Here is a 14501-nt window from a genome sequence, read left to right on the forward strand (position 1 = left end):
AAAAGTGGGTAGAAAGAAGAAAAGAAGTAGGAAAGAAAGGGAGATGGAGTACAGAGGTGGGCAGGAAGGGAGAGAGGGGCAGAGGAAATAAGGGAGGAGTGAGGGAGGGAGAGAGAGGGAGGGAAGAGAGAAGAGGTACTTTTTTCCCCTACCTTTCCTCTTTGGTAAGACGGGTCAGTTTTCTGGCTTTGTGGGCAAGAATAAATCTAAAACGTACAAACAAGAAAAAGGAGGGGAAATCAATGGCTGCTTTCATCCTGGCCTCATTTCTATAGCTACACATGTGCCTAGTGTGCAAGTTAAAAGTGAACCAGAAGAAACAATTCATACACTATCTAATTTTATGTTCCATGTTTTACTATTTCCTGGTTACATTCCTGACACTAAAAGGCGCCTTCTAGTTTTAGGGATTCAAGGGACTCAAAACAGATGACTGGCCATAAGTTTTGCCTGGGATAATACCATGACTGACCCATCTCCCACTGCATAGCTGGTGCTCAACAGGAATATGCCCTGGGCCTCAAATATCTACCTTAGATGTGTCTGAGACTTTCCATTTTCATCCAGCCCTTCCTCTTTGGTTCTATCTTCAAGATGGTATCTCCCTAGTGCCCAGCCTTTTAGAATCCGCCTCCATTTCTAGCCCTACGATTGCCTTCAACTTACCAGCTAGCTTTGATCTCCCTGTTTTGACCCTTGGCTCTCTGAAATAAACTCATACGGATCCTGAAAGCCATCTCAATTTTGGCTTCTCCAGGTAACCACCGCCCATGACATCCCCATCTGTGCTGCTTTTCCCTGCCAAGCTGAGAACTGGGCTAGTCTTCGTCCCTCTCTAGTGGGACCTGGAAAATCTCAGCATCCCATGTAAATACCATAGATGCCTCCACAGCCTCCACAAGAAGCCCTCTTAGTGAAACACCCTAAGTCAAATCTTCATATCATGTTTTCACAAAAGATAGCTTACCAGAATATATCAACCCCTAGTATTAAACATGAAGCAGAAAACTAGTTTAACAAATTTTCAAATGTTACTGGTATTCTAATTCCTTTCTAAATATTAATTTGTTCGAAGACATTATTTTTTAAAAAGCAATAAGATTTTTCCAACTGCTGAATTTGGAGAAGAGTGACGTTGGGTAAAAAATTATTGAACAAAGTTTGGGGCACATTTATTAACAGTATAGGAATACGTTGTCAACGTGGAAGATTATCACACCACCATAAGCATGCCTTACCCTATTATGGCGGCATAGCTGCCATCAGGTTTGGTATCATCCAACGTGTAGGCAACTGGAGCTTCCTCTCCTTCAATAATCATGCTTCCACAGTAATCTTGGAGAAGAGCAAAATGGAAAAAGGCATTCATCACCCTATCAAGCTACCCTTAGCAGTTACGACGAAGCACACGTTTTTCAACCTGAGAAGCCCAAAGGCTGAAAATAAGATATTATACCCTAAATATACAAAGTCCAACCAAGCTGATGTCAAAAGGAAGGCTAAGGAGCCAACATTTGGTGAAAAACTCAAACGGTAAGCCCCTCTCTGCAAAGCAGCAACGTGGTATTATGAATTAATCCAGGCCAACATTTAATGAAATCTTGTTTTCCTTGCTGTTAATACGTGTGCCCCTCTTTCGTCTTTCACAGGAAATCAGATAAAACCAAAGATGTGTTAAAGAAATGCTAGTCTATTACTGTAAAGTAGAAGGGACTGAACATTCACCTTTTATGAGGAGCCACTTATTCGATGCTAACTAGTTCTTATTTATCTAGAGACAGGGCAGAGAGGACCCAGATGACTAAAATGCACAGAGTCCCTCCACTTTTCCACCCTCCTCCTTAAAGGGGAGGGGATATATGTATACACATAGCTGATTCACTTTGTTGTACAGCAGACACTAACACACCATTGTAAAGCAACTATACGCCAATAAAAATAAATAAATAAAAAGAAAAAAGATATCTTTGCTGGATATAGAAAAGATAATAAGAAAATAAAATGCACAGAGTCCCAAACCCTCATTTCAAACAGGACCTCCGGAACAACTTGGAAAACAATTTCAGCTCATTCTGCACAAAAGTGCTTCTCTCATTCCCCTCCTGAACAAAATATATGTAATTTCAACAAAAGAATACAACAGAGCAATGGTGAAAATGTCAGGGCAGAATTTGAAATGTTATAATAAGATCCGATTACAGTGTACCACTCCTCCTGCTTCATCATTTACTTGCAAATTGAGGTTGTTCGAACAAAATTATGGTGGAAGACCTGGGAACTAATGTTGTATAGAAAATCCAATGAGTGGGTTTCAAAATGAGGAAGAAAGAACAGAGAAATAACTTGGAGGGTATGCACTGTCCCGACCTGTGTGGGAGCAGACACACCTGTAGGCCTTTTTACCTGCACTTGCTTCTCTCTCTCTCCCCCCACGACTCTCCCCACTTTGCATCTATAGTCCTAGTCAGTCACTGGATTGAGGGGTACTTGCACGCCCCTCAGGTGTACTGGGGCTAAAAAAACATTGAGAAAAACTGAAATAGGGGAAGGAGAAATGTTTAAAGTTTGTCGAAGAATTTAAGAAGATTTAAGAATACAACAGAAATAGTTAAGGAATCACCTTGTTATAAGGAGACAAGAAAGAGGACAGGATGTGATAAGAGAAAAGAGCAAGGGCTCACGGGTCACTTGGGGTTCTGCTGGACTGGACAGAGGGATCATGCAGGACACCAGGCTGGCTGGGATGGAGGCCCTGCTTTCTGGGTGGAGGGGCTCCTTGGACACGTCCTTCACAGCACAAAGTTGGGTTCTGCACCATGCATGTGCACTGGGCGGAAGTGAAGGAACAAGGGGCAGAGGGAAGAGTCCTGTTCATGCCAGAACAAACCACGTGGCATCAGCAGCAGTTCTATCATTTGTAGGTAGAAAGCTCAGGAGCTCTGCCCATGCACATGGGACTTCCAGTTAGCCTGGTTCAGCCTCACTCTTAAAAAGGAAGGGCCATTCAAGGACATCTAGACATTGAACAAAATTCTTTAACAAAAGAAGCAAAGACAAAAGCAGAAGCAAACTAACAAACAAAAAGGAACTCTCAGGAAGAAAAGACAAAGAGTAGAAGAAATTTCCCCCAAAGTGGCAAGTAACATTCTCAAGGAGAAAAAAGAAGATATTGTACCTATGGGAGGTAACAAAGAGAACTATTCAGAATAAAATAATTCAGGAGAAGCTTTTTGAGTGTGAAGTGTGGAAGGAGGAGTTCTGAAAAGACGATCACATTCATCTGGAAGAATAACTGACATTTACCAAGGACAAAATTACAGGAAAAATAATGAAGAGAGAATATCCTACCAGATGTCAAACATATTATAAAGCTATGGGGATTAAAATAGTACAGTGCTGCCAAAGGATTAGAGAATATAAATCTGTGTTCTCCAAAGTGGGGTGTGCACACCCAGACTGCACATCTGGATAGTGGAGAAAGATATTAGAGATTCTTATTTTTCAATTCCAGCTTTTCAAAAATGACTACTCTTGTATATTTTATAAGAAAAACAATACACTTTTTTCCAGTGGTCCATGTACATAATTTAGGAATAAATACATTCAGTGGTAGTTGATGTTTAATTTTTTAAATATAGGGCTATAAAAAATGTTTGGAGCCCAGTGACAAAAATCAGTGGAAAAGAATTGTTGGTCCAGAAAAGCCAAATGTAGATATATTTCAAAGGAGAATGAAACCATCATAAAAAAATTTTAAAAAACTGGTACACTGGGAGAAAATATTTGCAACACATACAGAAAAAATTAATAAGCACAGGATAAATAGATAATTTACGAAATGATTTCACACAGCCCTGAAGCCTTATTCATGATGAAATTTACAAATTATAGATAAATGGGACATTTTCCCCTACTGATTGGCAGAAAGTTAAAAATATTAATTAGCTGGTCTACCCAAGTCAATTGACATTGTAATTGCACTTTTACAAATTTATCAAAAGGAAATGCTCCTATTCAAATCTTCAGAGCAATATGAAGGAAGCTGTTTATTGTAGCATAGTGTATAATAGCAAAAACTTGGAAACAATCGAAATGCCTATCATCAGCATACCTATCGGGCACATTTTGATAGAGCCATACAGTGAAATACTGTTTATTCAGTTGTTGAAATGAGGTAGATTTAAATGCACTGATGTGGAGAAATGTCTGTGGCATACCATTAATAGGAAAGAGCAAATTTCAGTATAATGTGTATTATGATTTTTTTAAAAAATGGTTTGGGGAAGGTATATAACATTTATTTAAAATTATATTTGCATATAAATGTTATGCATATTCTTTAATATACATTTAAAGTATATATACATTTCAATATATGTGTACAATATATTGAAAATATTACCTGTGCCTACAATAAATCTCTAAGGATAAACAACTTACATTTTTAACAGTGGTTCCCCAAGGGGGGAGGGGCAATTGGAGAGGGACATTTTTCATACACTTTTATTTTTTGAAAGTTTTATAGTGAATAAGTTCACTTCTGTAATTTTTTTTTAAAAGCAGGTACTGCTTCTGTTATTTTAAACTTCAGTTGAAATCATTTAGATTTAAGGGAAAATAGAAATGGTGTAGATGAGCAAAAGCGAGGGATACTGAAAGATATAAGGCTTTGGCAAGAGCCTGCTCTCTCCAGGTAAGTGGGGATGGGAGGCAAAGCTAAGGTGGCTGTGATGCACCCCCTGCCCCTGCAGGGACCCCAGGAGGGCAGGGTGTTGATGGTGAGGGTGGCTGAGCTTAGGATGATTTGGTGGGAGACCAGCAAAGAAGAGGGGGCCCCTCCTTGTAAACTCACAAAGATATTACACACTTAAGAAACTGGAAAGCATTTCCTGGGACAATCATTCTACAAGCCAGCAAGAACTGGCTAGGGCTACCTGTATCAAAAGGCAAAAAGTTACCTTCTCTTTAATAGTCCAAACCACGCTGCACTTATAAAACAAACAAACAGTAATCTTGACTGATTGATTGCTGAGTGCCTCATATGTGCCAGTCACTGTGCTAGGCTGTTTGGGGCTGCAAAAATCACCCCCTCTGAATCTGGTTAACTCATATTCCCTGTGCTTTTGTATTACTCATTAACCACAGTGCCTTTAGGGATGGCGTTGAAAGCCTGACGCAAAGCAAATAACTTCTTACAAGAGTTAACTTCCTCAGATTTCATTCCCTTATAGAATCCTTGAAAATATTGTTATTGAATTGCTTATCGATGTAACAGGAATGGTATTGGATGTGAGTCTTGGAGCCCTCCCCTGTGTTTCTATAGTAGCCTAGGTAACACCAACAGTGTACTCAATACATTGTAATGCAATTATCAGTTTACAAGACTGGCTTCCTCCCAAGTCTGGATTTTCTGGGCAAGGATTACATGCCTTTGAATTCCCAATGCCTAGCACAGCGCCTGTCATACAATAGATGCTCAGTAGAGGTTGGCTGAGGAAACACATTCAATTTCTCAAAAGAAATTGAAAATGCTTTGAAGAGGCTCTCATGTCTACAATCATTTTTTAAAGTGTAACTCAAGGCTCATTACCAATAAGGACCGAGTCAGACCCAGCCTCTTCTTGAGGATGAAGAACTTGGCTTTTCTCTGTTTTTTTTTTTTTAATTTATTTTATTGAAGTGTAGTTGATTTACAATGTTGGGTTAATTTCTGCCATACAGCACAGTGATTCAGTTATACATATATATCTATTCTTTTTCATATTCTTTCCCATTATGGTTTGTCACAGAATACTGAATATAGTTCCTTGTGCTATACAGTAGGACCTTGTTGTTTACTCATTCTATATATAATAGTTTGCATCTTGGGTTTTCTTTTTGATACTAGTACCTAACAATGAACTTGCCTGGCACACTGCAGACCTAAGATAAAGGTCTGCAGATATGAATGGAAAGCTAGAGATTCTCTCCATAAATAAAGGCATTCTGAGTCATTAAGAGAAAAAAAATCTCCATTCCACGGTCCTAAACCTTATCCACTCGCCAGCAACCAGCTGTCTAAAACGGGTGGCCTGGATCACGAGAGGAAGAAGCTTAGCACCAGCAAGCTCTCCATGGTGGGTCACTGAACCGTCCTTTGTGAAAGATAGATTACTTGTTCAACTGATGCACCAATCCAATAACAGTCCTAAACAGAATTTCCTGCAAAGGGGGAGAATCAGGAGGCTGCAATGTGGTGGGAAGAGGTAGATACAGGAAGAACCGCCCTAAGGTAAGAATATGAAACTTTCCCCCTTTGCCTCCAGCACATCCTTCCTCTCCCTTCTGCAATCTAGCTCCTTATTTCAGTCCATCCTTCCCTTTGCCCTCAGTCCCAGGTACTGACGGTTCTTACGTGGACTCCTCTTGGAAGAAAAGGAGCTGTGATGAGAGTCAATGTGATAAGACTCTAGCATTGTGCTGTCCAATATAGTAGCCACGCGTGGCATTTTTACATTGGAATTTAAAGCTATTAAAATGAAATAGCCATGCGTGGCTTTTTATATTTGACTTTAAAGCAATTGAAATGAAATAAAATTGAAAAATTCAGGTCCTCAGTCTCACTAGCTACATTTCAAGTGTTTGATACCCACACACGTGGCTAGTGGCTGCTGTCCTGGACAGAGCCGCTCTGGAACATTTCCATCATTGCACAATCTAGTATTTTAGTGGGCATCCCTGTAATGTTCTATCCAGTAGAGCCACACACTTATTGAATATATATGAATGCATAAATGAACTTAATTTCATATAGTAGAATCTTGACACTAGTGAGAAATTGCCTGGAAATTTTCAGAATCCCCATCTTTGTGAACGGCTTTATAAACTCATACTTTAAAAACCTGTATCAGAAAATGTTAATAACCTATTTTCACAAGATTTTGTGAAAGGATTAGTAAACTTTATACTGAATTATGAAAAGAGTTGATCATATTCTAAGGGAACTTAATTGCATGAGTGTGTGCCAATGTACTTTACTTGATGGAACTGACCTTAGAACCTGGATGAATGTTTACGTCCGAATTCTAAGAAAAACAGTTACACGCAAATGTGTGACTTTGCACCAAGTTTCTTGGCCTTTTAAGCAAAGAAAAGTACTCACCCTTATTCCTCCAGAAGGGCTCTTTATAATAAACTATGCACTTGATGACTGAACCCAAAGGCACACGAGTGATCAGCTGGTTTCTCATCATTGGCAGAGGGGGACTGAAATGAATCTTCATGCCCAGAACAGGAGGAATAGCGCTAATCACATACTTAGCCTGGAAGAAAAACGGCGTGGTTAAACATTGCTGGTGGGTTGTTTTTGCTCTTTTTCTAATGTTTCTCCCTCATTTACCCTCGTCCCCCACTCAATCTCTTCTTAAAAGAGAAACTAGAAGAATCAAACTTGTTAGAATCAAAATGAGCTCTTGTTGTTCCCTAGCTCAAAACCTCCAATGACTTCCCATCACACTTGGAGTCAAAGCTAAGTTCCTTACAGTCACTTTCAAGGTCATACATGAAAGGAACCCCTGTCACATCTCTGATCTCATCTTCTGTTACTCTTCCCCTCAATCCTCTTAATTCCACCATTTTGACTACCTTGCTGTTACTTTAACATGCCAGGCTTGCTCTTACCTCAGGGCCTTTGCACCGGCTGTTTCAGTCTACCTGGAAAACTATTCCCCAGAGAGCCACCTGGCTCAATCCCTCATCTCCTTGGGTTCTGTGCTCAAACATCACCTTCTGAGTGAGGCCTTCCTTGATGACCTATTTAAAATTGCATGACCAATCATCCCACCTCACCTTCTGGCACACCCTCTCCCCCTTCCCTGCTTGGTTTTTTCCACAGTACTCATTACTATTTGGCATAGTCTCTATTTTATATATCTGATTACAACTTTTCTCCTTTACTAGAATGTAAGCCACATGAAGGCAGACAATTTTATCTGTTTTGTTCACTGCTATGTTCTCAACTCCTAGAATAATGCCTGGCACATAGGAGGCACTTGATAGTTATCAAATAAATATTTTCTTTGATGTTCTAATTATGTAGGAGCCCAATACAGAGGGTTGATAACATGTGTTTTGTAAATCTCCACCCTCACCCCCAAATATTATGGTTCTGTTTTCCTTTCTTTCAGATAGAGGTAGCTTTTTTTTTTTTTTTGTGGTACGTGGGCCTCTCACTGTTGTGGCCTCTCCCATTGCAGAGCACAGGCTCCGGACGCGCAGGCTCAGCAGCCATGGCTCACGGGCCCAGCCACTCCGCGGCATGTGGGATCCTCCAGGACTGGGGCACGAACCCGTGCCCCCTGCATCGGCAGGCGGACTCTCAACCACTGCGCCATCAGGGAAGCCCCAAAGGTAGCTTTTTTGCTTTTGGCAAACGCATTGTCTACAAAGTCTAGAATATTCTTCGCTTTATTTAAGCTCTGGTTATCTATGGGACTCTGGTCTCTTCTCCCTGGTTTAAGGCTCTTGGTTACCTCATACACCTCGTGGTTTAGGGTCTCCACAAGGACATTTTCTCCTGTCTGGTCAATGTGGATCACAGGCCTCTCCAGCTTCACTCGGTCCCCAAGGAGGTCCATTATTCGCTCACTCACTTGACCAGATCCACCCACAAATTTCCTCTCCTGGAAAGAAAAAAGGACCCAAGAGGTGGGTAGGAAATATAGGAATGGATATAAATTGCTAAGTTGCTAGTTTTCCTCACATATCTTTACTGTGTGAGGTATACAATTTCATGCTGCCCTTGTGGGTCGTGTCTTTCACCATTGTTTTCTAACCAATGATTGCTGGCTTTCAACAAAATCACACGTTTTCGAGCCTTCCAGGCTATGTTCTGATGGACTCCCAGACTCCAAACTCAGCTGGACATCCTCAGCCTGACTCCCATGTCCCGCCTGCCTGGCCGAGACCCCTGCTCTGTGTCCTACCTGCATCCTTTGGTTGAGTTGCTGGGCCACCACTTGCCCGAGCACACCTAGGCCTGTTTCCTGTTTCCTTGTTACTCAGTCTCAGAATCTTGCTGACCCACCCATCCCCAGACCAGCTTACTCCCTGTTACAGTCTGTCTGTCTCACCCTGGGTCAGGTACCTGCTGTTTCTGTGGCCACCGAGGCCATTTCACCTCACCGCACCCACCTGCAAAAGCTTCCTAATGTCCTGCGTGATTGCACCCACAGTTGAGCTGACTGTCTTCTCCTAAATTTTCAGTTCAGTTAATTTTTAAAAAGACTATTTCAAACAGGTCTAGAAAGAAGGTCACGGAGAAGGGGAAAGAGAAGGGAGGGGGAGAAGGAGAAGAAAGAGGGTGATGAGATGGAGGAGGGGGCAGGAAGAGGAAGGGAAGGAAAGGAAAATGACTGTCAAGGAGATTAGCTAAGAACTCTAATCCATTTCGTACTGTGCCCAGCATAGCACATTATACAAGGCTGAGGCTCAGGAAATAGGCACTGAATGAATGAATGAATTCCATGTGGTGTGTGTGTTTTAAACTGAAAATACGTTTCTGACGTTTTCTGTTCAGCTTTCCAAGAAGCACTCAAGTTATGTTCATCAGCTGGTCTCTTACAAACTTACCAAATAATCATCGGATGTATATCCAAATGGAAAGTTGCAAAAGAACATAAAAAAAGGAGACAAGCCTAATTTTAAAATGACATTGGCCACTGGGCTGTCACACTGGGTACCTAACAACAGACTGTCACTTTGAGCTGCTATGATTAAGCTCTAAAAGCCACAAGCCTGCCTCCTGTTCCATCCTTTCATGACTGAAGGATGATGCCAATCTTTCACTTAGGCAGTGGTGGTTTTCTCTTTCAACGGTCGGGGTATGAATGGGTACCTGCCCTCCATTGGTTGTTGAGATGATCCTGGCACTGCCCCCACACTGCTTCACATACCACAGGAACCAGAGAGCGGAGACCTCATGCGTCTCTGCGGTGACACACAGGTTCACAAAGAGAGTAGCAAGCTGCTTCGAAGATCTGCTCAGGGAGAAACAAGAGCAAAGCTGGCAAATGCAGGGGAGCATCTTCTTCATTCTCTGGAAATTATTCAAGCAGTAAACTTAACTTGGCTCTAAGTGGAGAACAATTTAGCAAGTTTCAGAAAATTGTCACTAGAACCTAATATTATAAAACATGACATCAGAGATTTGGGGAATAGGAGACATATTTTCCCCTTAATCAAAAGACCTAGCTCAGAATCAGCATGTATTCCATATGCTATGCTGTTACGACTGCTCTCCACACACTTGCTACTCTCCTAGGCGTCCCCATCTCAGTAAAAGGCATCACCATTCACCCACTTGCTAAGGCCAACACTCCAGAAATCAACCTTCATTTCTCTCTTTCCATCACTCTCCCACCATCCAATCCATCAGGAAGTCCTGTTGTCTCTCATCACATCACTCCACCTTCATTACCACCAAATTGGCATCATCTCTTGCCGGGATGATTAGAATTATTTCCTCCAGACTTGTCTCTCTCGTTCCACTTGTCCTCACTGAATACCTGTGTACCACACTTGAAGCCAAAAGGTTTTTATTGCCCTCCCCTCTGTGGTGCTCTTTCTATAGTGTAAATTAAGTCATGTCATTCCCTCGCTTAAAACTTTCCAGTGGCATCCTATCAAAACCAGAATAAGATTCAGATCTTTTACCAAGGCCTCCAAAGTTCTAAGTGATCTAGCCCATGCCTACCTTTCCTATCTCATCCTGTACCTTCTGTACTTATTCCAATGTCCCCTCAGAAAGATGAACTCTTATATGTCTATAAAAATGAGCACCAGCTTCTATATTCCCAGCACCTGGCGTTCTCTATCATTTTACCACAGTGTGGTAGCTTTAAAACTATTTTCACTGTCTTAAATTATCTTAATTATTGGTTTATTATTTTTTATTGCTGTCTCCCCCACTAGAATATCAATCAGTGAGACAGGGATCTTAACTTTCTTGCTAACCATAGTATCCTCTTTAATAAAATAGTGACTGAAACGTAGTAAGCACTTAATAAATTACTTGTTAGATGACTGAATGAATACATGGTTGGTGGGAAATATCAATTAAACATTACTTTTCTTTTCTTTCTTTATTTATTTTGGCCATGCCACACAGCTTGCAGGATCTCAGTTCCCCAACTGGATTAAGCCCAGGCCGCGGCAGTGAAAGCCTGGAATCCTAACCACTAGGCCACCAGGAAACTCCCTAAACGTTATTTTTACATGATCCATAATGCTCAAAGGATATGCTAGGTGCTGTACCAAGTACAGAATTAGTCACAGTTATCTATTCAGTTATTTTACTGTCTAATGGAAGACCAGCTCAAAGAATGGATGAGGGGAAAAAGTGATTGATAGAGTATAGATAGACGAACTTTTGCTTGAGGTTGGCAGGTAAATGATGAGAGGTTATGTCCTATCTGGAGCCACATCAGAAAGTGAATGATCTCATGCAATTCCAACAGCTCAGTGAAATCTAACAGATCCTAAAATTCACCAGTAGTAATGTGTACTCTGGGATATCTTTAATTAGGACCAATCCCGCTTTTGACTTTGACATAAAGTTTGCATGTTGTTAATCTGGTTATACCTGAGGCAGAATTTTCCACCTGGTAGTGCTGACAATGGTTGGAATAAATAATACCGTCTTCCATTTATTGAACTCTTTCACACTCCATGGTTTTTAAAACCCATTGTCTTATCGATTTGTCACAAAAATGACAGTCATTATTCTTCCCCAGTTCACAAACCCAAACACTGAGTCTCAGGGAAGTTAATAACATGTAGCGCACAGCTCACTAAATGGTACAACTGCAAACCACATCATACCTGATTCAAACTTCATGCTTTTAATACCTCAAAATGCTTTAAAATCAGTCAGTTGACAACCTTGAAGGGACAAATATTGACCAAGGGACACCTCTCTACCCTAGTGTACCTTGACTCTGGAAGTTTGTAGAATCATACCTAACACACATACCAGTTACTTGTAGCACTTTTGTGACAGTCCCCATCATTAAGCCTGCATATAGTGTAATATATATGTTGAAGTGACTTCAAGTTAGTTTTGCAAGATTCCTCATGATAACTGAAGGGATGGAAATTGCTGACTCATGCTTTCTTTGCAGAGGCAATTTTTGCCTTCTATCTAAAACAAATACCCAAAGATTGGTTTAAAATATTACTTCAAAGTGAAAACATCCTTTGCTGCTTCCTGATGCCCCATTTTCTTTGTTCTTTATCGTATAGGTGAATTCGGATGGTACAAAGGAGTCATAAATCACTAAAACCTAATGTTGCCCTAGCTAGATAACCGATATTAAATATAAAAATAGAGCTGTGATTCTAGTTGTTACTGTTGCCAATTTGGTGAGAAAGAAATAACCCTGGTTTGAAATCAAGGGAGATCTAAAAGTAATTTGTCTCTGGAGGGCCAGGCCATTCTTAATCCTTTATCTGATTTACTCTAGGAGCTTTACTGAGAAGAGAAATGAGAAGAAAAATATCTGAGGGACGGAAGGCCAAGGAAGCTAGTGCAATAATATTTTCATGTTCCTTGCCCTGTTGACTCTTTAAAAGATAAACGTTATTATGTTTTCTACATGAAAAAAATACACTTATTATATAAAATTTGGAAAATTCATAAAATAAAAAGATGAGAGAATGAGTATCTTCCACATTTCTGCCCCCCCAAAGATAATCCCTAGACTCATTTTGGTGCATTTCTTTTTCTAGTTATAGGTTTTAAAAAGGGTATTTACATAGCTGTGACTACATCATAAATTTAATCTGTTTTTGAAAACCACTTTATAAATGATAACAGAAAGAACGATCAACATTAGTCTTTGAATATGTGATTGTGCTTTAGTTTGAACCACGGTAGGTTGGATATTCTGGGCATTACTTCCTTTAAAACTAGGAAATGACATCATGCTTATCTTGCTTAGGAAAAATTTAAAAATTACTTTGTGTTCATATATTCTTAACATCTCAGAATGCTTTCTTTTGTCAGCCAACGACCTAGAATATTCACTAAGGGGAGGATTAGGTCAAGGACTATGGCAGAAAAACTCAGATCTCTGTGACACCAAAGAAATATAATTAGTCCTATCTTCAATGAGCTTCAAAGCTCTCTGGAGAGAGAAGACCTAATGAATTTATTAAAAGCTTTTTGTAACAGGAGTTATAAAACAAATGCAGGTAAAAAATACTCACTATATTTTGAAAATCTCATGTATAAAATTTAAAAGTAAATACTGCAATTTTATTACAAACAAAATAAGTTGTATTACAAACTACATTCTAAAATAGAGTGGTAAATAGTATCAGATAAGTGATACTATTAATTACAATTAATTAATAATAGGCATTATTAATTAATAATGGCAATAATTAATTAATAATAGGCATTGATTTCGTGACAATAAAAGGGTTTTACTCTTTCAAAATTGGTTGCTTTCGAAGGCTGAAGACATAGGAGAGGCACATGTTCATCATAGAGTATTATATAATAATAACGGTAATGATTAAAAACTGGAAGTAACTGAAACGTCAAATGATAATAGATAAACACATTATGGTATTCACTTCCCATGGAATAGTCTGCAACCATGAATATGACGTTTGATGAAGAATTTTAATGACGTGGATAACTGCTTGCATTGTAATATTAGATGTTAAAAAACATTCTGATGGATATCCGTTGCTTGCAGTGAATGTACAGTTTTCTCTTTAGAAATGAGATGATATATCACACTGTACATACTTGATGACAGCCTGCTTTTCTATCTGTTTAATAGTATGATGTTTTTCAAGCCATTAAATATTCTTCTTCGACACGATTTTTAAAGATTTTAGAGTATTCCAGTTTTCGGACAAACCATAATTAATTTAACCAGTCTTCTATTATGGGACATTTAGATTTTCCTTTTAAAAATAATGCTTTGAATCTCCCTCTCTCCCTTTCTCTCTCCGTTTCTCCCTCTCTTCTTTTCTCTCTCCTTCTTTAAGCTAAACTCTAAGAAGTTGAATTTATGTATGAAGAAGTATGTACATTTTATGTCTTTTGGTTATTTCCACATATTAGATTCAGATATCCTTAAAAACTTTTTACTTTTAGTTGCCATTGCTCCAACTCCCCCCCCCCCCCGCCCCGCACAATGCCTAGAGAATGAAGACATCAACCCCAGAGCCACATTCTCAACTAATGCTGTTTAGCATGGGCAAACAGTCTCATAGCAATGCCATTTTCTTACTTTGCTTACCACAAATTCACCATGTGCTTGAGATGGAACCCTTATCATCCTTTCCTTTTTCCCTGCTGTCCAAGAGCAGGGAGGCCTTTCCACGCTGTCTGTCTAAACAGCTTCCACAGCTCATGTATAGTTCCCAACTTTGCCAACCACAATTTAATACATGACTCATGAACACTTTCTTTCAATGCTACACATTTCCCCCTAATGGGAAGCAGT

At 39.8% G+C, this 14501-nt stretch overlaps 1 protein-coding gene across 2 annotated transcripts in view; it reads right to left on the minus strand.

Moving 5' to 3' along the window:
* Window positions 1-14501, minus strand: part of MAOB (monoamine oxidase B) — a 107242-nt gene that overhangs the window by 12667 nt on the left and 80074 nt on the right. For both annotated transcript variants that reach the window (XM_027091522.1, XM_027091521.1), the window contains exons 6-10: window positions 9875-10016; window positions 8511-8660; window positions 7142-7301; window positions 1239-1335; window positions 153-206 (exon numbers count right to left, since the gene is read on the minus strand). In XM_027091522.1, coding sequence (XP_026947323.1) covers window positions 153-206; window positions 1239-1335; window positions 7142-7301; window positions 8511-8660; window positions 9875-10016 — 603 coding nt within the window. The remainder of the gene's footprint in view (window positions 1-152; window positions 207-1238; window positions 1336-7141; window positions 7302-8510; window positions 8661-9874; window positions 10017-14501) is intronic.

The sequence above is a fragment of the Aethalodelphis obliquidens genome, unplaced genomic scaffold (genome assembly GCF_003676395.1).
Source record: "Aethalodelphis obliquidens isolate GAN/ISIS:26980383/991018 unplaced genomic scaffold, ASM367639v1 scaffold71, whole genome shotgun sequence".
Taxonomy (NCBI): domain Eukaryota; kingdom Metazoa; phylum Chordata; class Mammalia; order Artiodactyla; family Delphinidae; genus Aethalodelphis; species Aethalodelphis obliquidens.